The following is a 23,711-nucleotide window of genomic DNA, read 5'->3' as shown; positions in this document are numbered from 1 at the left end:
ACCGCTGACAAGACCTTTCAGCAGTGAAAAAAACCTTGGTAAGTTCAATCAAAACACACTGAAAAATGAATTTCAAAGGAAATCAATCAGTTCATTACATCAAAGTTCATTATAGTTGAAGCAGAAATTTCTAATGGTAGAGTAAAAATATGATTTTCCAATAACTGAGAAATTTGCTGCACGTGCGCAAGAAAACGTTTCTTCATTCAGGGCCCTTGAATCATTGAATGTTTTGGAATTGTATATGGCTTCTCATGAAATATAATTTGCGTGATATGTTAACTAGTTGATCTTTTTATACTTTCATTTTAATTACCTTTTTTTCAAACATAAATTGTTTTTATTTCAAATCGCTAGAAACGTTTCACCTATATTACCACATTGAGGTCTATATTATCATAAGCAACACGCGCGTAAAAGTTTAAATGCTTTTAAATTTTTACTTTTTAACACCTGTCAACAAGTGCAACTAAACTCCGCGGAAACTGACTAAGTTATTTCGATTTATTCGAATTCACTTATTTCTTTAAACATAACTTATATAAGCATTTAGACTTTTACGTGTGTTATGAAAAACGCGACAGTGGAATTATCGAAACAACCCTTTTGCATGCTGGTGGTGTATACCGTGTATTGAAAAAGTTATAAAAGTAGAATTTTATGTAAGTAATGTTTTTTAAAACAGATTTCAACCGTTTGGATTTGAATGACACCCTTCCAAATATCAACGAACGGAATATTTGGACAGACGTAAACCTTGTTGGAAAACATTTAAAGAATGAAGATCATAATTCTGAAAAAAGCCGACGTTTGAAGTTTGGCGATAAATTTCGAAAAAAAGATCACAAAAAAATAAATTTGTCTCATAAAGCTTTCAAAGATAAGTTTGAATATTGGAAAGACCTTTCAGACGAAAGCAATGAGATAGGCTTGACGATGCATGATGACCTTGCATTTGAGAGTCACAATGCGCAAAGCAGTAAAAACCCTTTCTTCGGTGAGCGTAAGGAAGACGACTTACTTACCGATGACGTTGCGGATGGCATCAGCGATTCTTATGAAAAAAATGCAAACGAAGATCACGCATTTGAGAATAATGATGAGAGCAACGAAAACAATTTATTCAATAAATTTGAAGCAGCGTATGATGAGGATGGTGTTGCAAACGATGTCAGTGATGAAATTGAAAAGGACGATCATAAAATTGTGTATAAGAACCACGCAAATGATTTCATCGATGAATTTGACAATGATTACAACAATATGAAATCCCTCAAGCAACACAAAAGTACAGATGATGCATTCAAAGTTGAAAATAATTTCGATGAAGATATTGAAATTGGAAGGAGCAAAAAGAGTTACATGAGTGTGCCTGAAAAGGACGATGACGTGCGGCCTTCCGAAAACTTTGAAGATGATGATTATTCACGCGATGATAACGATGACATTGCGGATCAGAACAACAAACAAGATTCTATCGATGAATTTAGCGATAATTACAAACAGTTTTCACATGATGATGACGCATTCGAAGATGAAGATGATTTCGAGAATGAAGATGAAATTGACGATGAGACTACAGATGAGAGCAATGATAACGATCTCCTCGAAAAATATGGAAACGATGATGACACCGGTTTCAAATCGGGACAACAATTTAATCAAGAGGAATTTGCAGTTGATGAATATGATGCATTTCAAGATGAAGATGAACTTCGTAAGGATGACAATGTCGATGAGACTGAGGATGAAAACGATGAAAACGAACTCATTGATGAACTTCAAAAGTATGGCAGTGACGATTGGACTGCAGGTGAGAGCGAAGAAAATGATCTTATCGACGAAGACGACAATGATGACAACAATTTGAATTCACTTGAAAAAGAGAATCATACATTCGAAGATGATTTCGAGAATGAAGATGAAATTGACGATGAGACTACAGATGAGAGCAATGATAACGATCTCCTCGAAAAATATGGAAACGATGATGACACCGGTTTCAAATCGGGACAACAATTTAATCAAGAGGAATTTGCAGTTGATGAATATGATGCATTTCAAGATGAAGATGAACTTCGTAAGGATGACAATGTCGATGAGACTGAGGATGAAAACGATGAAAACGAATTCATTGATAAACTTCAAAAGTATGGCAGTGACGATTGGACTGCGGGTGAGAGCGAAGAAAACGATCTTATCGACGAAGACGACAATGATGACAACAATTTGAATTCACTTGAAAAAGAGAATCATACATTCGAAGATGATTTCGAGAATGAAGATGAAATTGACGATGAGACTACAGATGAGAGCAATGATAACGATCTCCTCGAAAAATATGGAAACGATGATGACACCGGTTTCAAATCGGGACAACAATTTAATCAAGAGGAATTTGCAGTTGATGAATATGATGCATTTCAAGATGAAGATGAACTTCGTAAGGATGACAATGTCGATGAGACTGAGGATGAAAACGATGAAAACGAACTCATTGATGAACTTCAAAAGTATGGCAGTGACGATTGGACTGCAGGTGAGAGCGAAGAAAATGATCTTATCCACGAAGATGACAATGATGACAACAATTTGAATTCACTTGAAAAAGAGAATCATGCATTCGAAGATGATTTCCAGAATGACGATGGAATTGACGATGAGACTGCGGATGAAAGCAATGATAATGATCTCATCGATGAATATAAAAGCGATGATGACACCGGTTTCGATCTATTCAAACAATCTGCAGATGATGATGATGCATTTCAAGATGAAGATGATGTATTCGAAAATGATGACGATGTATTCGAAGATGAAGATGATTTCAAGAATGACAATGAAATGGACGATGAGACTGCGGATGAAAGCAATGATAACGATTTTATCGATGAATATAAGAGCAATGATGACACCGGTTTCGATCTATACAAACAATCTGCAGATGATGATGATGCATTTCGAGATGAAGATGATGTAATTGAAGATGATTTCAACGAAGATGACAACGATGACAACAACAATTTGAACTCACTTGAACAACTTGAAAAAGAGGATGATGCATTGGAAGATGAAGATGATTTCCAGAATGAAGATGAAATTGACGATGAGACTACAGATGAGAGCAATGATAACGATCTCCTCGAAAAATATGGAAACGATGATGACACCGATTTCAAATCGGGACAACAATTTAATCAAGAGGAATTTGCAGTTGATGAATATGATGCATTTCAAGATGAAGATGAACTTCGTAAGGATGACAATGTCGATGAGACTGAGGATGAAAACGATGAAAACGAACTCATTGATGAACTTCAAAAGTATGGCAGTGACGATTGGACTGCGGGTGAGAGCGAAGAAAACGATCTTATCGACGAAGATGACAATGATGACAACAATTTGAATTCACTTGAAAAAGAGAATCATGCATTCGAAGATGATTTCGAGAATGACGATGGAATTGACGATGAGACTGCGGATGAAAGCAATGATAATGATCTCATCGATGAATATAAAAGCGATGATGACACCGGTTTCGATCTATTCCAACAATCTGCAGATGATGATGATGCATTTCAAGATGAAGATGATGTATTCGAAAATGATGACGATGTATTCGAAGATGAAGATGATTTCAAGAATGACAATGAAATGGACGATGAGACTGCGGATGAAAGCAATGATAACGATTTTATCGATGAATATAAGAGCAATGATGACACCGGTTTCGATCTATACAAACAATCTGCAGATGATGATGATGCATTTCGAGATGAAGATGATGTAATTGAAGATGATTTCAACGAAGATGACAACGATGACAACAACAATTTGAACTCACTTGAACAACTTGAAAAAGAGGATGATGCATTGGAAGATGAAGATGATTTCGAGAATGGTGACGAAATTGACAATGAGACTGCAGATGAGAGCAATGAAAACGAGTTTAACCATAAATTTGACAGCGATGACACCGCTTCAAATTTACTTGAACAATTTCCACACGAAGATAATAATGCATTTAAGGATGCAGCGTTTGAAGAAGAAGATGAACTAGAAAATAGCGACAAAATCACGGATAGAAGCAACGAAAATAATCCCATTGATGAACTAGAAGAAGATGACAATGTCGATGGGACTGAGGATGAGGGCAAAGAAAACGATTTTATCATCAAATATGACAATGGCCAAGTGCACAAAAAATCCGCACCAAACAAACAACTCAATCAAGAGGATTATGCAGTTGATGAATATGAAGATGAACTTCAAAAGGATGACAATGTCGATGGGACTGAGGGTGAGAGCGAAGAAAACGATCTTATCGACGAAGACGACAATGATGACAACAATCTGAATTCACTTGAAAAACTTGAAAAAGAGAATCATGCATTGCAAGAAGAAGATAATTTCCAGAATGGCAACGAAATTGTGGACAAAAGCGATGAAAACGAATTCATTGATGATATTCAAGAAGACAACAATGTCGATGGGATTCAGGATGCCCTATTCGAAGATGAAGATGATTTCGAAAATGGTGATGAAATTGACGATGAGAATGCGGATGAAATCAATGATAACGATTTCATCGATGAATATGACAGCGATGATGAGACCGGTTTCGATTCATTCAAACAATCTGCAGATGATGATGATGCATTTCGAGATGAAAATGAAGTATTCGAAGATGAAGATGATTTCGAGAATGACGATGAAATTGACGATGAGACTGTGGATGAGAGCAATGATAACGATTTCAAGGATGAATATGACAGCGATGACACCGGTTTAAATTCACTCGAACAATTTCCACATGAAGATAATAATGCATTTAAGGATGCAGATGAACTCGAAAATAGCGACGAAATCACGGATAGAAGCAAAGAAAATAATTCCATCGATGAACTGGAAGACGATGGCAATGTTGATGGAACTGAGGATAAGAGCAAAGAAAACGATCTTATCGACGAATACGATGACAACAATCTGAATTCACTCAAACATTTCGAAAATCGTGGTGATGATGGGACTGAGGATGAGAGCAAAGAAAACGATCTTATCGACGAAGACGACAATGATGACAACAGTTTGAACTCACTTGAACAACTTGCAAAAGAGAATAATGTATTCCATAATGAAGATGATTTCCAGAATGGCAATGAAATTGTGGATGAAAGCAATAAAAATAAATTCATTGATGATATTCAAGAGGACAAAAATGCCGATGAGACTGAGGATGTCGCATTCGAAGATGAAGATGATTTCGAAAATGGTGACGAATTTGACGATGAGACTATGGATGAGAGCAATGATAACGATTTCATGGATGAATATGACAGCGACGATGACACCGGTTTCGATTCATTCAAACAATCTGCAGATGATGATGATACATTTGGAGATGAAGATGATGTATTCGAAGATGAAGATGATTTCGAAAATGACGATGAATTTGACGATGAGACTGTGGATGAGAGCAATGATAACGATTTTATGGATGAATATGACAGCGATGATGACACCAGTTTTGATTTATTCAAACAATCTGCAGATGATAATGATGCATTTGGAGATGAAGATAACGTATTTGAAGGTGGAGATGAATTCAAAAATAGCGACAAAATTTCGGATCAGAGGATCAAAAATTATTTCATTGACGAAGATTCCAAAAACTTGATTCCATACGAACAATTGCAACACGAGGATGATGCATTTGAAGATGAAGATGATACATTTAAAGATGGATATGAATTTGGGAATAGCGACGAAATAGCGGATAAAAACGAATTCAATGATGAACTTCAAAAGGATGACAATGACAAATGGACTGCGGGTGAGAGCAAAGGAAACAATCTTATCGACGAAGACGACAATGATGACAATTTGAATTCACTTGAACAACTTGAAAAAGAGGATAATGCATTCGAAGATGAATTCGAAAATGGTGACGAAATTGACGATGAGACTGTGGATGAGAGCAATGATAACGATTTTATGGATGAATATGACAGCGACGATGACACCAGTTTTGATTTATTCAAACAATCTGCAGATGATGATGATGCATTTCGAGATGAAGATGATGTATTTGAAGGTGGAGATGAATTCAAAAATAGCGACGAAATTTCGGATCAGAGGATCAAAAATTATTTCATTGACGAAGATTCTAAAAACATGATTCCATACGAACAATTGCAAAATGAGGATGATGCATTTGAAGATGATACATTTGAAGATGGATATGAATTTGGGAATAGCGATGAAATTGGGGATGAAAACGATGAAAACAAATTCATTGATGAACTTCAAAAGGACGACAATGACAATTGGACTGCGGGTGACAGCGAAGAAGACGATCTTATCGACGGAGATTACAATGATCAGGACAATTTGAATTCACTTGATCAACTTGAAAAAGAGGATGATGTATTCGAAGATGAAGATGATTTCGAAAATGGTGATGAAATTGACGATGAGAATGGGGATGAAATCAATGATAACGATTTCATCGATGAATATGACAGCGATGATGAGACCGGTTTCGATTCATTCAAACAATCTGCAGATGATGATGATGCATTTCGAGATGAAAATGAAGTATTCGAAAATGAAGATGATTTCGAGAATGACGATGAAATTGACGATGAGACTGTGGATGAGAGCAATGATAACGATTTCAAGGATGAATATGACAGCGACGATGAGACCGGTTTCGATTTATCCAAACAATCTTCAGATGATGATGATGCATTTGGAGATGAAGATGACGTATTTGAAGGTGAAGATGATTTCGAGAATGACGATGAAATTGACGATGAGAATGCGGATGAAATCAATGATAACGATTTCATCGATGAATATGACAGCGATGATGACACCAGTTTCGATCTATTTAAACAATCTGCAAATGATGATGATGCATTTCGAGATGAAGATGATGTATTTGAAGGTGGAGATGAATTCGAAAATAGCAACGGAATTGTGGATCAGAGGATCAAAAATTATTTCATTGACAAAGATTCCAAAAACTTGATTCCAAACGAACAATTGCAAAATGAGGATGATGCATTTGAAGATGAATATGATACATTTGAAGATGGATATGAATTTGGGAAGAGCGATGAAATTGCTGATGAAGACGATGAAAATGAATTCATTGATGAACTTTTAAAGGACGACAATGACAATTGGACTGCGGGTGAGAGCAAAGAAAACAATCTTATGGACGAAAACGACAATGATGACAATTTGAATTCACATGAACAACTTGAAAAAGAGGATAATGCATTCGAAGATGAATATGATTTCGAAAATGGTGACGAAATTGGCGATGAGACTGCAGATGAGAGCAATGATAACGATTTCGTTAATGAATATGACAGCGATGATGACACCAGTTTTGATCTATTCAAACAATCTGCAGATGATGATGATGCATTTCGAGATGAAGGTGACGTGTTTGAAGGTAGAGATGAATTCAAAAATAGCAACGGAATTGTGGATCAGAGGATCAAAAATTATTTCATTGACGAAGATTCCAAAAACTTGATTCCAAACGAAGAATTGCAAAATGAGGATGATACATTTGAAGATGAATATGATACATTTGAAGATGGATATGAATTTAGGAAGAGCGACGAAATTGCTGATGAAAACGAATTCATTGATGAACTTCTAAAGGACGACAATGACAATTGGACTGCGGGTGAGAGCAAAGGAAACAATCTTGTGGACGAAGACGACAATGATGACAATTTGAATTCACATGAACTACTTGAAAAAGAGGATAATGCATTCGAAGATGAATATGATTTCGAAAATGGTGGCGAAATTGGCGATGAGACTGCAGATGAGAGCAATGATAGCGATTTCATTAATGAATATGACAGCGATGATGACACCAGTTTTGATCTATCCAAACAATCTGCAGATAATGATGATGCATTTCGAGATGAAGGTGACGTGTTTGAAGGTGGAGATGAATTCGAAAATAGCAACGGAATTGTGGATCAGAGGATCAAAAATTATTTCATTGACAAAGATTCCAAAAACTTGATTCCATACGAACAATTGCAAAATAAGGATGATGAAATTGACGAAATTGCTGATGAAAACGATGAAAACGAATTCATTGATGAACTTCAAAAGGATGACAATGACAATTGGACTGCGGATGTGAGCAAAGAAAACAATCTCATGCACGAAGACGACAATGATGACAATTTGAATTCACATGAACTACTTGAAAAAGAGAATCAGGCATTCGAAGATGAAGATAATTTCCAGAATGACAATGAAATTGTGGATGAAAGCAATGAAAATAAATTCATTCAAGAGGACAACATTGTCGATGAAACTGAGGATGTCGCATTCGAAGATGAAGTTGATTTCGAAAACGGTGACGAAATTGACGATGAGACTGTGGATGAGAGCAATGATAACGATTTTATGGATGAATATGACAGCGACGATGACACCGGTTTCGATTCATTTAAACAATCTACAGATGATGATGATGCATTTGGAGATGAAGATGATGTATTCGAAGATGAAGATGAATTCGAAAATAACGACGAAATTGCGGATCGGAGGAGCAAAAAGTATTCCATTGACGGAGATGCCAAGAACTTGACTCCATACGAACAATTGCAAAATGAGGATGATGCATTTGAAGATAAATATGATACATTTGAAGATGGATATGAATTTGGGAATAGCGATGAAATTGCGAATGGAAGCGATGAAAACAAAGTCATTGATGAGTTTCAAGAGGATAACAATGTCGAGAAGACTGAGGATTGGATCGAAGAAAACGATATTGATATTCACAAACATGACGATGCAACTGCGAATAAGAGAAATCTATTGGAGAAATTTAATTATGACGAAGGAATTAACTTTTCTAAACGACCAAGACGATCTGTGGATGTTGGTGAGTAAACATCTCCATCTTCATTTTTTATAATCATCATCATAATTATTAACAATATTTGTTTGTCGTTATATAGATGCAATTATTGAGAAAAAAGATAAAGTTGTGACAACAGGAAAAACGACAGCAAGAGTTTTGATAAAAAACAAAGGATCCCTATTTTGCTTGGTGTTGACTGTCATAGCAATCATTGTATTTTGTATCACATACAAGAAAGCAAAACAGTACGTATCACTGCATTAACCAACAGTACATTAACCCAACATGCTGAAAATTGATAGTCCGAGTATCGAACTTTTTCCTAGACGCCTATAAATAGAGCCCCTCTTTATCGCGTTTGGGTTGAGCTCTAGCTAGGGAAGTCTTCAAAGTTTACCGGCCTTCTCCAGTCTATTGAATGAGTATGACTTCATTCAAGGAAAATCTTTTGCATTAACACATCAGTTTACCTGCTAATTTTTTAGGTATCTAAATCCAAATAACACGGCTGAACCTGTCTTAACTGAGATTGTGGTATCGGGACCAAGTCGACAGCAGAAAGAAGAAAACTTGAAGAAGGACATGACCATAGTGGATATACCCTGAAACTCGCACAATATTATAATACCGAAGAAAATACTTAATTCATTCCTACTAATATTTTACATAATCACTCCAGAAGACAGTGAAAAAAAGTTTAAAAAAAACATAAAATTGAAAAAATTACAAAAACACAAAGAAAACTGCGAAAACAAGAACAAAAAAAAGTAGAAAATTATAAAAAAAATCAAAAAAGTATAAAGTATAAAACAAAACAAAATTCAACCAAATTCTGTATATTTGACAATCATTAGTACTCCGTATGTGTGTGAGAAAATTGATCAATAAATGCATTCATGAATAAGACTGAGAAACTTTTGTTTTTATTCTAAACAATTAAGGATTAGCTTTCCTCTGTAACGCCTCGAAAAGCTCACTCACACTGTAACACTCATTTAGTGTCACATAGAAATTCTGATACTATTGAACAATTGGCAAACCAATTAAAATCAAGCTCTTATTTGAGTGCAAATACCGTCATTGAATTGCTATGAAAAGATTGAGTTCTTCCTCAATGATGAGTTTGAGTGAGCTTTTAGAATACAGGCGTAAGTCTCTTACTTTTAGACATTATTTATGACTACAATAGCTGCAAAGCAGAAATATTAGTGGGAATACGTCAATACGAGGCGGGTATTTGCAGGCGTATTTCTGCTATTTCATCCATGATTTCATCTCGATGGTCATCGTCATTCTCGACCAATCTGAACCTATTTCTTATAACTTCACTTCACGTCGGCTCACTAGGCCACAAAATCCGGGCCGACAGCAGAAGGTGGCCTGGACCCGGCCTGGACCTGACCCGAAGCACGATTTTGTTAATGTGAACAGGCTTTACCTAGTCCTGACAAATTTGAACTTTCATAGTGCATGTGATTTGTTTAGGATACATATAGTATTACCACTTTTCCGCGTGTTTTGGGTCTTTTTCCAAGTATTTTGTCAATTACTTTGGCTAATGGCTATCGGATATCATCAACAAGGAAGACAGTGTCAACGTAGCACGTATTACTTAGACTTGGCGGTCTTGGCCTAGACCTGACCTAGGCCAGAAGTGTAAACGCAGCTTTAATCACACCAATGTGTCTGTTGGTCATTCCTACATTCAGGAAATATTTTGAATATATTACGACAGTTATAATCCTACCAAATATTGCTCCTTTGACCTTTGGTTTCCTGTCGGGCCAACTGGCCTTTAAGGAGCCCACCCCCCCTATTCCGACAGTGTTAGGCATTAACGAGGCACGGTTCTTGATTGTCGAACATCGAGGCCAAGCACTGTTGATGGTGCAGATATGACTGACTTTGACACTTTGATCTTTCCAACGTTCAAGTTGAAGAAACGAAATGAGACAGTGAGTAATATATGGTTTACAAAATCGTTAAAACACAGAATTTAAAGCCTAGTGAACCTGAGATGATAGGTGCTTGATGAGGCTTTGAGACTGTAAAGCTCATTTCATTTTAAATATTCAGGATGATATTGTGTTGTAGTATCTCAGGACAAAACGCGACACGTTCTTAAGTTTATTTCTTCTTCATTTCATTGTTGAAGTTCATATACACTAATAAAATTATTTGTAAACTCTAGTCACAATTCATGCCTATCGCCCTGTGGGGAATAGAGTTAACAATTTATTATCTTTTAATCTGTTCGTCTGCTGTTTTGTGTATACCGAAATAATTTACTGTATTGTTATATTCAGTTTAATGGAGTGATGTGTATTCGGCATTTTATGTCGAATGTAACAAAGATATGTCGCAATTAGTCAATAGATCAAATTCGCAGTATGGCATAATATAGTTTTCTACGGAATCACGTCGTGTGTACGCGCATTCCACAAGTCCATAACCAGAGTATTCGACAAAGATGTTTATAAAATGAAAATTTTAATTAGGCTGAGGTGTTTTGTTCAAAGTATATTACTTTTTTTTTGGTACCCCTACTCAGTTTGCCAGCATTGTCTAAAATGCAAAATAAAATATGTTAGTTCCCGAAAGAGTGTATTATGTCTACGGATTATAACGGCGCTAATTTGCTTTAGTCAAGGTTATAAAGGCTGTTGCAACATTATGAATTGTCGGGCCTTTACATCAGTTATTTAATTAAACATCAGTTCGACCCCTCGAGCCAAAGCGACTATATTTTACACTTTTAATTATAAGTAAATAAGCATTTTTACGGGGATCGCTAAATTTAAGCGGAATTATGCATTAATATTTTTTGCGATGTACAAAATTCCCTAAAAATTGTGCGAGCTATGTTTTGTTTATTTAAACAAACATAAGACCCGAGGGCCGAGTCACTTCATTCTGTTAGTTCCAATGTTATATATCAACAAAAATAGTTAAGTTTTGTGAGTATTTTAGCTGAGAACCTAACCTTATATGGAAGGGAATGTTGTTTGGGGCGTTTGGATGTGATTGGTTATTGACATGAAGTTTGAATATTTTCGTCTGCTGATACGCTTAATTTATCTCATTGTAGATCAAAATTGATTCCTCCTGTGAACAATTTTAATTGCTTTCTCGCTTCTTGAACCGTGACTTGAAGTCATATAGCCTCTATTTTAAAATATTTTTGCTTCCCACATAGTAGAGGAATGTAGTCTAAATACTTTTCAGCAAATCATATATCTTCTACATGAAGCTTAACTGATATCACATTACAAAACAGGTGTTGCTTACAACAACATTAGCATAGTATTGTTGTTTTAATAATCTTCACAGGTTCAAGTAATTTACACTTAATTATTTTAATTTTTGTTTTGCATAAAAAGTATCTTAGAATTTCTCATAATTTTAGTAACAGAAATATTAATTGTTACTAATTGTCATCAAATATGATCATTATGAGATGAACCTCCTGTTACAGTGTCAGATTAACTTAACACTACAAAATACCATGTGTGGGTGTATTTAATTAAGAGGCACATACTAAAGGTGGAGTCATGGGAAAGGTATTAGGAATATCCTGACAGCAAAATGCAACAGAAAATTTTCAACATTAAAACAAATTTCATGGGTACCATACTATAGGAAGTAATGCTTCATAAAGTTCGCTGTTTTATCTTTGCCATGTTGGAGCTAAATGTTTGCTTTAACAGTTGACATATTCTGAATAAAAACTAGAGGCTTTTAGACTGGAATAAATTATCCAATTATTTCAAACAAAATATGTAAACATTAGAATGACATCTACTTGACTCATGCTTATTTAACTTTTTATTATGGGTACACATATATGACTAAGGTATACAGCTTTAAACATTTGTAGCCTATACCTTGGCATATACCCCTGTGATTACCACTGAAAGATCACATCCTGTGGATCACATCCAAACTAGAGTAGTACATATGCATGCATTTTCAAGACCTAACAGGGCATTTTTTAAGGAATTTTGACTAGTGGGGTAAAGTGTGTATTAGGGCCCATGCGCAAGACAAATATGTAATAGACGATTCCCCTTATTAAGAATTAGAAGCGCTTTGCATTATGGTTATGGTGTTATCACTGACATTCAAGACAGTTTTGAATGAAAATATTGAATGTTTCAATGTTTTCCTCACGATTTTGTTGTTGGTCATTCCTTATACACCTGCCCTAACAGTGCCGTAGCTAGACCGCTTAATTGGGGGGGTGTATATTTCATATATTCATGTTTATATACCATAGGAAGAATAGCATACAAAAGAAATCATTCGGGCATAAGACGAATATATGAATATGCACCCCCCAATTAAGCTTCTAGCTACGGCCCTGTGCCCTAACTTTCCCAAACGCTCTTGCACAGGTGTAGACAAAAAAATTACATGTGGCTTGACAATCAAAGATACCACTATAACCATGATGCAAAGCGCTACTAAATCTCAATAAAGGAAATCGTCCATTATACATACAGATGTCACACGTAATTACATAGGTATTTATTTCTTCGAACAAATTTCAAGACCCATATGTTACAACTGATAAATTACCAACCCTTTACAGTGACAAAAGGGCCCATTCTATCAGGGAATCAAGGTTCACTACTGGGGCAGGCACAGGGCCTACTGGGGTAAATGCCCCAGTAGTTATACAGTTAAAAAATGCCCTGAGACCTAAGCATCAGTGACAGGTGCTTGTATTATGTAATTGTAGGGCATTCATTTAACGCCCGACAAATACCTAATTGTGCATCCACCTAACTGACATATTGAATATTTTCAACATTTTTCCTTCTCAATAAAGTACTATGCATATGAATTAGCTATTCCTGAAATGCAGCAGAGTGGGTATTAATAAGACTGGTAGTGACAAAGCATTTTGGTGCTGTTTTGGGGACCAGGAATTGTCAACTTTATTACCACCACTCTCTACTGCCACTTTGGAATGACCCATACAAAATGTGACTAAATTCCATTATACTATTTTATTCTTCTTTGTTGTCTGTAGTTTAGCCCTGACATAGAGGATGTGTCTTCTGGAGATGATTGTTTACACTGCTCAAACTGTCTAACTGGCTTCAAGCATCATCCATGGAGGTAGTCTAATGGATTTTCTTCATTATGCTGTGGTTGGGGCACCTTATAAAACTCTCTTAGCAATCTAAATTAGATTAAATCTTTAACCAATCTAAGGCCAGTTGGATGTCTCGTCAAGCGTCCACACGAATGAAAACCCAAATAAATTATCTATCAACTAATATTGTCTTTTTTACTGTCTTTGTAATATTAAGTATTAGCAGAAGACAATAAATAATTCCTTACGTCAGCATTTTTGGAGTGCATTGTGGGGCCAAACACTTCGTATTTAGTAACTACTTGGTCTACGAACGCGCAAAAATTAGCTAAAAAAATTCTAGACACCTCGTGAGGCACTAACTGACATAATTTTTTATCGTATGTGTCAACAACCTCTTTAATATTCCAAATCCCTGGTTGTATTTACCAAAATTATGTTAAAGGCAACGTAGTGAGGTGTTCGTTAAGCTTTGTAGGTTGTTTCTATTTTCATGTTTAGACGAAACTGTTCCTCCTGTAACTGTGAAACCTACCATCATGCTGCGATGTACAACCCATACAATAATCCAGTGGACAGAATGTGTGTAGAAGAAGACGCATTATCAGCAATTGATGAAGCAAGAGATAAAGGATATGCTTGGGTTCCGCATGGGTTGTCTGATTTGGAGGTTAATCTACGACTACGTTGTTTTTAAAATGGTGTATTTCGCGGATTACCGGAAGTAAACTAGTTTAACCAGTTTGCGAAATCTCGGCACCCCTGATTAAAGGTCTTGGCTGGGGGGAGGAGTGAGGCCAAGCGCGTGCCAATGATAGTTGATAACAGGGCGCTTATATATATATATATTTTATATATAAGCGCCCTGGTTGATAACCTCTATTGGTGATACAGTCTTGGCTGGGGGGGGAGGGGCAAAGCTAAGCGTGATAATAATAACCCCTATTGGTGATACGCCTACTTTCCTCCAAACGACCATTATGATCTAATATTACAACTCAAGATAAGCAATACGATTAATGTAAATGCACTTTTTCTGAAATGTTGCTAAATCACTGTACTCTAATCCCTCTTGCCTTTCACTTTTTATTTTTGTTATACATATAGAAGTAATGAAGTTGCTCCTTACTAAGGAATGGGGGCTGTCCAAACCCTTAAATAGTTCAGTATACTATTAATATAGGCTTCGTATATGAATGTCGTTTTGTAGGCAAAAATATATATAGTTATATATAATTTATCAAACTATTATTCTCGTTTTAAGGTTGAACAGTACATGATGTTTCTACCAAGCTCGAAAGTTCCCAGGCTTGGTTCCGATGGTCTTACGTATCGTGCTCAACAACTTGCTTTTCAACTTCCTTTGCATGATTACTCTGACAATTACACAAAATTTCTACCGGCGGATCAGAAAGGTTACTTTGAGGATGCAGTCACATCAACCATTAACGAATCATTAGGTCGAGGTAAGCAACCTGTATTGCACACAATTAAACGTTTTTGTTTAACATGTTTCAAGAAAGAAGCTATTTGAGTGTCAGAAGTTTCAGCTATGACCTTTTCCATTTTCAGGAGTTGTAAATCCAAGTATTAGCCGTGACCGTGATTGTTGTGAATGTAGGAATGAGATTGGAAACGGATCAATGGCCGTCTTTGCTGAAAGTGCTGGATCATCTGCTGCCTGGCATCCACAATGTTTCTGCTGTCATAAATGCAAGGAAGTTCTTGTTGACCTGATTTACTTTTTCAGTGGTGGCAACGTGTACTGTGGACGTCACTATGCAGAACTGGATGGTCATCGTTGTAGTGGCTGCGATGAAGTAAGTATTTCTCTAACTTCGAGATCGTTTGTTCACTCACATTTCCTTTTATTTTGGGATGTATTTTTCGCTTAAAATATATAGTCTTTTGAACACAAGCGTCGTGTTCGAGCGTTTAAAAAAATAATTTCTTCACTCTTCTCGTTTCAACGACTTGTTCACACGGTCCAAAAAGAAGTTTGAACATCTCTCGTTAATTGATAGTGATTGCATCCGTTTTTGCATGACAGGGAATGCTAAAAAACGTTACCTTGTGCACGTAGTCAAGTGCCTTGACTGCTTTCGTAGGAATATTAAAGTGACTCGGATGAATGATTCTTTATAAACATCTGTCTTATCGTGTTTGCTGTACAGTAATAAAATTATGATTGTATTTTAGTTGATTTTTGTCTCGGAGTACTCACACGCGATGGACAAGGATTGGCACGAAGATCACTTCACGTGTGTGAATTGCGAAAAGCCTTTGAAACGTGAAAAGTTTGTTTCGGTCGATGGCAGACCATGCTGTACCCAATGTTATAACAAAGCTGTTGCCAATGTCTGTGATGAATGTGGCCAAGCTATCGGTCCTGGGTCTAAAGATATTATAGTTCGTGATCGTCATTGGCACGAAAGTTGTTTTGTTTGTTCTTCTTGTAGCAAACAATTGGTGAGTGCGACCACCCGATTGTAAAACACGCCTTTTAGTCACATTTAAACTTAAAGATGAATTTACCAGCTTCGTATATAAAAATAGTGAATCTCAATCGTTTGTCAATAGTTTCAGTTTTGAGGGGCATGTCATGGGATGATATTCATCGTGTGCTCATGTCTTTACATTACTCGAAACGAGTTTTGCGAAACGATTTTAATGCTTCAGCCTTTGCCAAAATTCGTGGAATTTTTGCGGGCATTGCGGTTTCCCACCCAAACAGCAAAAAGTAAGGTGGGTTAAAGATTGCGGTAAAAAGCAGATGTTTTAAAGTGCACAGGAAGTGTGTTAGGATTTTGTGATTTGAGATATTTCGAATATTTAACATTGAAAAAGAAGCGCGTAGCATAAAAAAACATCGTTAATTTGTTTTGGCCTCACGGGCCACAGCTGTTATTTAAAGTTAGCAATGCAAATCCCTATTTGCATGCTTCGCGCCAAGAAATGACCTTCTTAATGTCACAGACTCACAGGTTGGATTTCACATATTTGTAAAGCGTGTGAAAGACTGCATGTTACTTTGTAAGGTCTGGTTCACACTAGCTCAGAAGAATATGGGATCCACTGTATTACTTTCCGATAGCATTTAGCGCACTAGTGACCTCAGACAAAGGTAATCCCTGATTCTTACGACAAGTGTGAACCAGGCCTAAAAAACTGAAGAATTTAATTATTACTGTTGTTATACTGTACAAATCCAGTCCAATCCATGCAAGTCAGTTGGTAATGTCAGTTTTAACATAACATTTTCCAGTTGAATGAGGGATTCACTTTCCAAGGAGACGACTTGATTTGCCATAAGTGTAGAGGAATTGATCCTGCAAAAAATTGTGCTCAGTGTAAGCAAGAGCTGCTTCCAGGTGAAAAGAAAGTTGGCTATCAAAATGCGACTTATCACGAGTCTTGTTTCACGTGTTGCCGATGCGATGAACCGATCGGTGCAGAGCAGTTTATCAACAAGGAAGACAAGCGTTACTGCCAGCCATGCTTTAACAAATTCGTTGCTAAGGTATATTATATATATACGTTTATACATAGGTTCAAACTTAAGTTTGTTTCAGTCAGTGCATATGCTTTGTATACATCTTTGTTTTAATTCTGCACTCTTCATTTGTGAGCTGTCAGGGCAAAGTCAAATTTTTAGGCAGCAACTAAAGACCTGTACAGTGAGCGTTCATATTGAACAGCACACCCTTTTACATTCCATTTAGGTTTGCTTCCAATGCAACGAAGTGATCAAGACGACATCTGTAACCTACGAAGGTAATTCATTTCACAGCGAGTGCTTTGTGTGTGCCGAGTGCGGTAAGCCATTGGCAGGAAAAGCTTTTTGCCGCATGGAGGATCAACGAGTATGCCACGATTGCTATTTATCAAATCATGCCAAGACGTGCGCTGGTTGTTTAAAAGCAATTGAAGGTCAGGAAAGATATATTGTGTATGATAATGATCACTATCATCGACAGTGTTTCACGTGCGATAGTTGCAAGAAGCCAATGGCAGGAGAAAAGTTTCGTCTTCGCAATGAAAATGAGCGGATCTGTATGGAATGTGCATGAACAGAAATGGTCATCTTATTGGAAGAAAAACATTAAAAAAACCCGATTTTATTGATTTCTTTGTGAAATGTGTATCCCAAGATGGAACTTGCCCCTTGAGGAAATTAATTTGTAGTGTGGATGCACCATTGTTAAATATTCATTAAAAGATTTTGCTGTGTAAAAGTCACCATGCTAGGCAATGAACAGCTTTTCACCAATTTAGGCTAATAAGCGTTATAGTTTAAAAGAATATATAATCGACTGTTTTACAAGACAAATTCATAGAAGCATATTTTAGTTCCAGGACTCAATTTGTCAGCTAAATAAGTTGATGTCTAGTAATTAGGAATTTTATCAATATTTTTGTTTAATTTGCTTTTATCTATTTTTTTCTCAACGTAGTATTTGAATTATATGTATAAATATATTGTTTTTCTGGTCATTAATCATAACTTCATCTCCCAAACAGAAATTACTCTGGTTTTGCGATGTACATAATATAACCTGAATTGATAGAGTCCTGCAGAGAAAGATGCAGTCGAGTATTGCAAATCATCTGCTCTAATAATAGGTGAACTAGTTATCGGGGGGAAAAGAGCCCCGACGCACCAGTTCTACCTTTCCCAAGGCCCCGACGAAAGCGCATGCAAGTCTTGCATAAATCACGTGGTTGATGGCGTATTTCAGTTCCTCGTTAAAGGATTGTTGCAACATCAACCCTTACTTTTACAGTTTTTACTGTTAGCCTTCGTTAGCAGAATTAGAAATATCTTCCAAAGAAAAGACTCTGTCAGGACTTTCCCGGTGTTCTCAACTGACCAGTCTGCTTCATGCAATCACACTGTGATGCAATAGATAGTAACTTAATTAAGTGTAAGGTTAAGTATTTTCTATGTCCATGAATTGAATATGACTAAAAATTGTGATTATAAGACTAATGTGAGCTGTACAATTATTAACGGTATTTTGTAAATTGTACTTCAACCTGCTTTGTTTTACGCTCATTGATGATTTATCTTGGTTATACAGGCACTATGATATAAGCAGTCTTTACCCAATTGTAAGGTTCCTCACCCCCCATAATTGATGATCCCATGTACGCGATATATTCACTTCCCCACTTTTCCGTCTATTTGAAATATTTGTGATTAATTTACCCAGAATCGCTTACGGTCTCGCAAAATAATGAAATCCAATGACACTTGGAAATGTAAATATTTAGTATCAAGTTGGCAAGAGGTTTGAGAGTTAAGACAACATTGGTCTGGACACAGAGACGTTACTACATTGAAAGCTGTATACCATGTCTCACAGAGTAAGTTTATTATCAGTTGTATTCAATTATTTCCTATAGGCTATGTCTTAGCAATACACATAGAATCTTCAAAATCTACTTTTTAATCTACGAAAGATTGGAATGCGAGAAAAGTTTTCTTCTGTGATGTCATGACAGTTCATAAGTTCTGTTTTTGATAAAGTGTGGATACTACAACATTTGTCTTAAATACTGATGTAATGATGATAGAATAACGGACAGAAGTGCAAATACTCTATAAATTAGAAGTCAACTTTCTCTGGTGGTGTTCTGAGAGTCGTACGGTTCGTATACATTGATAACAAGCTCGGGACAAGTCTGTAAATGCGCATTCAGACATTATACCATTCCAGATACAATGAATGGAACATAAAAACAAATAGGGCTTTGATATAAATTAGTGCAGTTGAAGCAGTTATAGCAGTTTTACATCAACCATAATAAATTTCCCATATGCATCTGGTATTGGGATGTCGAACCGTTGTGCTTTAAAATGTACTTTTTAGTAATAGAAAATGAGAATGTACATGTTAGGCCATTAATGTAGAGTGCGTGTGTGAAGTGCATGCGTAGTAACTAAATATCGCTCGGTTATTGTATTTCACGTCTTGCGTATGCTCAATCAGGTAAATATGACAACACCCCCACCGATTATTTGCCTGTCTCTTGGTATATATGGACGTGCTTGCTTGTTATGCTGCATTTCAGCAGTTTTCGCGACACCTTCACTTGCATTAAGGAAAATTTTATTCAGACCGCATGATATGGGTGTTGGCTTGTATAAAGGAGCAAAAGATGTGGAAAACATTTGTTTGGGAGACATGAGACAGTGTCGGCGCGAAACGTAAACTTAAAGGTCATGCGTGAGGTCATGGGTGAGGTCATATTTGTGTACATAGTTCTGCACGATATGTTTTAAAGTTTGTATTGTTCCTTATGTTGTAATAAATAATAAATACTTCTGAAGTATCCCATTGCAATTGGGAAAATGAATTAGACAGTTGTCATCTCAGCACGATTATTCAAAAGTTAGTTTCTGGTGTCACAATTAGGCTGGACTTGTAACGTCATAAAATAATATACGGAAACTGTCTCCAAACCTCATTAACATTCCATAACCACAAAAGGAGAGAGATCATTAATTGTGAATGAAAATGTGATTGTTATATTTTGATGAGATGTGCAACTGATTTTCAATTCAGGATAATAGCTGAGCATTCCTTGCTATTATCCTATTGTAGGATCACGGATCATGCTCAATATATTTAATTATACAACAATAAAATTCATCAGTATATTGCAACCATACCGAGACATGCATCACTGGCATGTTGGTTCACAATGAGAATTCTAAAATAAGCTTATTCTTGTAAGGGTTTCATGCAGGTTACCCTTTTCAATAAATAAATTATTACATGCATATTATCGGCATGCGATCAGCGTAATCTCCACCTTGCTGTCTTCACTCCTTCAAATCATTTTTACCGCTGATGCTACCGCTTTACGTGATTTTTAGCATTTCAAACGTTACTTACAGCCTTCGCATGATTATAAATTACGCATAGAGTACGTGTCTAATAATTGATATAGCCCAAAATTCATATAATTTCACGCATCTCAGCAATCAAGACAAAATATCGTCATTTAGATGACGGAAATAAACTATTAGGAGACGGAAATGCGGATGCTCGGCCAATATCCAGCGTTCAAGGCACAAATGATCTTTTCTCAATAACAGATTCCTGTTTGGTGTATTTGAAATGATTGGAATTTTAAACACATGTCGTCATGACTAAACCAGTAAAATGATCATTTCGGCCTTTCAACATGCAAATATAAGAGGAATGTCAATATTTTTATTCATGACGTCCGAACCACCACTATATGTCTGCTAAACCAGCTCAAAAGAAACCAAACGACAGGCAGAAATATGGTGACTCGTTTACAGTGGAATTTTTACCTTAATAGGTTGTATATAAATTGTCTGTCTGCTTGAGACTTGTTATGTGACCTGTTTATCAAATCTTATTATAATTCGCCTGTTTACACCTTACATCTGCATAGTGTTACCAAATGCACTGCCGTGTTAAATAGCAAAACATGTGGTAAATAAAAACACTGTAAGTAACTGGAAATGCAATAGACAAACGTTGTGCGATAAAGACACCTTATCTGATTCCCGCCCCAGTTGCTCTAGATATTCAGAATTAACCTAACACATTTCTGTATATTATAACTACAGAAACACGCCCCCAAATTTAAAAACCCTCGTACATTCAAACCGGCCAGTACTAGGCGATTGTTTGTTCGGATGTAAAGACAGTAAAGTTCGGTGTAAATGCATGATTTAGGATTAATAAGATTAATCATAGTATATTTCTAATCAAACAACATGTAAACAGCGTAAAATCTGTTATAACTTTTAGCGTAAAATCTGTTATAACTTTTAAGTGTATATATACTTATTTCTTGTAATTGTTTTCCTGTGAATAGAGCAGTGCCGGTTCTACAAGCCGTTGTACACACTGTCGTCGTCAAATTCAACCCGAAGAAAAGAAGTTGAATTATCAAGACCAACCTTTTCATTCGGATTGTTTTGTTTGCGAACACTGCCGTAATCCTCTTGGAACTGAAAGTTTCGTGAAAAGAGATGAAAAACGCTATTGCCAAAAATGTTTTGAACGCCTCTTTGCCAAGGTAAAGTTTTAAAGTTAGTTAGGACATAGTTAGTTAGGAGATATCTAAAACCTGACAATTTTTTGTGAATGACTTTTGTGAATAAGTTCACCCCAGTCAACCACCCTTTCCCACTCTCTTGCTCCAGGTTTGCTCCTCCCCGCCACAGATCTTTATATAGTATCTGAATGCAATGTTTCTAATAAAGCGACAGTGTACGAGACCGCATGAGACTTACAAAACGCATTATTCAGACAATGTCACGACAACCGTAACAAGACGTTACGCATGTGGATCAGCTAGAAAAAGCACAGCAGGCATAATTTCGCACTAGGGAATAAATATTACTTCTTTAACTATCATTATCAAACTAATAATTGTCTCTTTTTAGACTTGCAATGCATGTGGTGACACCATAAAAACCGCTTCGGTTGATTATGAAGGTAACGCGTACCACAGTGATTGTTTTGTATGCAGTGAATGCCGCAATGCTTTGGCTGGGAAGAAGTTCCATAAGATGGGAAGAAAGCTGGTTTGTAAAGCATGTTACCGTGATAAGTACGCCAAAATTTGTGATTACTGCAAACAAGTGATCGAAGCAAACATCAAGTTTGTTGTGGATGATGAGAAAACCTATCATCGTGAGTGTTTCACTTGCAGCAAGTGTAGTCGACCTATTGATGGGGAGAAATACAACGTCAAGGGAGACAAACGTATTTGTTTGAAGTGTCCCGCATAGGATATTACAAAGGAACAACTCGATTTGTATCTTTTTATCTTTGTGTAAAGATTTCTTGTATCCAACAGGTTTAAATTGTTTACAAATTTGTTGTTAATTTACGTCTCAAAAATTAGTAAAATTAAAAGCAATGTTTCTGATAACTGACCAGTGTTTTTGCGTGGTGTGTCCAAATATTCATTGTAATGTAACATTACATAGAATCTGCATAGAATCAAATTTGCTAATTCAAAGTCATTAGTCTTTCATTGGCACTGAAAATGACTTACAGTTAAGTTGAAGCAGGTTTACAATAAAAAAATTATTTCAAATGCTTAATATAGCTCTTGTGCTGATCTGATCAGATCACATGTCTGAGGATGGGCAAGCACAACGAATTCTCAAATCTTATCTAATCTACTGACAATCAAATCATTAATTCCGGAGTTTTGACGTGGTTGCTCTGACTGCTATCTTCGTCTGAATTTTTTTAGAAGTTTTAGAAGATCCTGCTTTCCTATTCTCTTCCCAGTCCTTTGTTCATAAGCTTGTACCGGCGTTACTGCTTTTCTTTTTCAACGTTTTAATTGTTATTTCTTCTTAAGGTTAACTTTGAATGCGCATGCAAAGAATGATGTAAACATACTGTACTTATGCATGTGTGCTGAGATCTTAAATATAAAAATAGCCCTAAATGAACCAGTATTACGAGCACTATAATTCAATTCAATGACGAGAGATTGACTGGAGTGAGTTTAGTTTATTAAAAGAAGTAATTCTTGTTTTCTATACACCTAGATATAAGCTACTTTTTTTACATGGACAAATATGGTGTTCTATTAAAATTCATATATATGGAACCAGTACATAATATTCCTGAAATGAATTAAGTTACACTACTTGCATATTTCACTATATTACAACTAATGTTAATTAAC

General features: G+C 36.2%; 3 protein-coding genes across 4 annotated transcripts; all 3 read left to right on the top strand.

The window, feature by feature from the left end:
- Window positions 1-820: 820 nt before the first annotated feature.
- On the top strand, window positions 821-9,517 carry LOC114521533 (protein PFC0760c-like). The gene is made up of 3 exons (XM_028542001.1): window positions 821-8,932; window positions 9,009-9,156; window positions 9,397-9,517. Exons 1-3 carry the CDS (start codon window positions 937-939, stop codon window positions 9,515-9,517), a joined length of 8,265 nt encoding a protein of 2,754 aa, XP_028397802.1. The 5' UTR covers window positions 821-936.
- Window positions 9,518-10,718: 1,201 nt separating this feature from the next.
- On the top strand, window positions 10,719-18,460 carry LOC114521397 (four and a half LIM domains protein 2-like). 2 transcript variants are annotated; one of them, XM_028541836.1, is made up of 8 exons: window positions 10,719-10,866; window positions 13,947-14,035; window positions 14,514-14,682; window positions 15,277-15,478; window positions 15,585-15,832; window positions 16,212-16,481; window positions 17,278-17,532; window positions 17,735-18,460. In XM_028541836.1, the coding sequence occupies exons 1-8, from the start codon at window positions 10,807-10,809 to the stop codon at window positions 18,080-18,082; spliced, it is 1,641 nt and encodes a 546-aa protein (XP_028397637.1). In that variant the 5' UTR covers window positions 10,719-10,806; the 3' UTR covers window positions 18,083-18,460. The 2 variants fall into 2 exon arrangements, with proteins under 2 accessions (XP_028397637.1, XP_028397638.1); XM_028541837.1 differs by lacking the exon at window positions 10,719-10,866 and having other exon boundaries at window positions 13,954-14,035; window positions 14,491-14,682.
- An 810-nt stretch (window positions 18,461-19,270) lies between these two features.
- Window positions 19,271-22,934, top strand: LOC114521399 (four and a half LIM domains protein 2-like). Its single transcript, XM_028541838.1, has 3 exons — window positions 19,271-19,379; window positions 21,873-22,076; window positions 22,447-22,934. The coding sequence occupies exons 1-3, from the start codon at window positions 19,368-19,370 to the stop codon at window positions 22,792-22,794; spliced, it is 564 nt and encodes a 187-aa protein (XP_028397639.1). The 5' UTR covers window positions 19,271-19,367; the 3' UTR covers window positions 22,795-22,934.
- Window positions 22,935-23,711: the final 777 nt, after the last annotated feature.

Source organism: Dendronephthya gigantea, unplaced genomic scaffold (assembly GCF_004324835.1).
Source record: "Dendronephthya gigantea isolate DGI-Jeju-01 unplaced genomic scaffold, DenGig_1.0 000020F, whole genome shotgun sequence".
In the NCBI taxonomy this organism is placed as follows: domain Eukaryota; kingdom Metazoa; phylum Cnidaria; class Anthozoa; order Malacalcyonacea; family Nephtheidae; genus Dendronephthya; species Dendronephthya gigantea.
Note: the sequence above shows the minus strand (reverse complement) of the source record. Positions and strands in the feature narration are given on the sequence as shown.

Coding starts and splice junctions, on each gene's coding strand:
- LOC114521399 (XM_028541838.1), top strand. Junction 22,077..22,446: donor TTGAACGCCTCTTTGCCAAG/GTAAAGTTTTAA, acceptor GTCTCTTTTTAG/ACTTGCAATGCATGTGGTGA.
- LOC114521533 (XM_028542001.1), top strand. CDS start 937: ATGCATGATGACCTTGCATTTGAGAGTCACAATGCGCAAAGCAGTAAA. Junction 8,933..9,008: donor AAGACGATCTGTGGATGTTG/GTGAGTAAACAT, acceptor GTCGTTATATAG/ATGCAATTATTGAGAAAAAA. Junction 9,157..9,396: donor ACATACAAGAAAGCAAAACA/GTACGTATCACT, acceptor CTAATTTTTTAG/GTATCTAAATCCAAATAACA.
- LOC114521397 (XM_028541836.1), top strand. CDS start 10,807: ATGACTGACTTTGACACTTTGATCTTTCCAACGTTCAAGTTGAAGAAA. Junction 14,036..14,513: donor TTCAAGCATCATCCATGGAG/GTAGTCTAATGG, acceptor TTTCATGTTTAG/ACGAAACTGTTCCTCCTGTA. Junction 14,683..15,276: donor ATGGGTTGTCTGATTTGGAG/GTTAATCTACGA, acceptor TCTCGTTTTAAG/GTTGAACAGTACATGATGTT.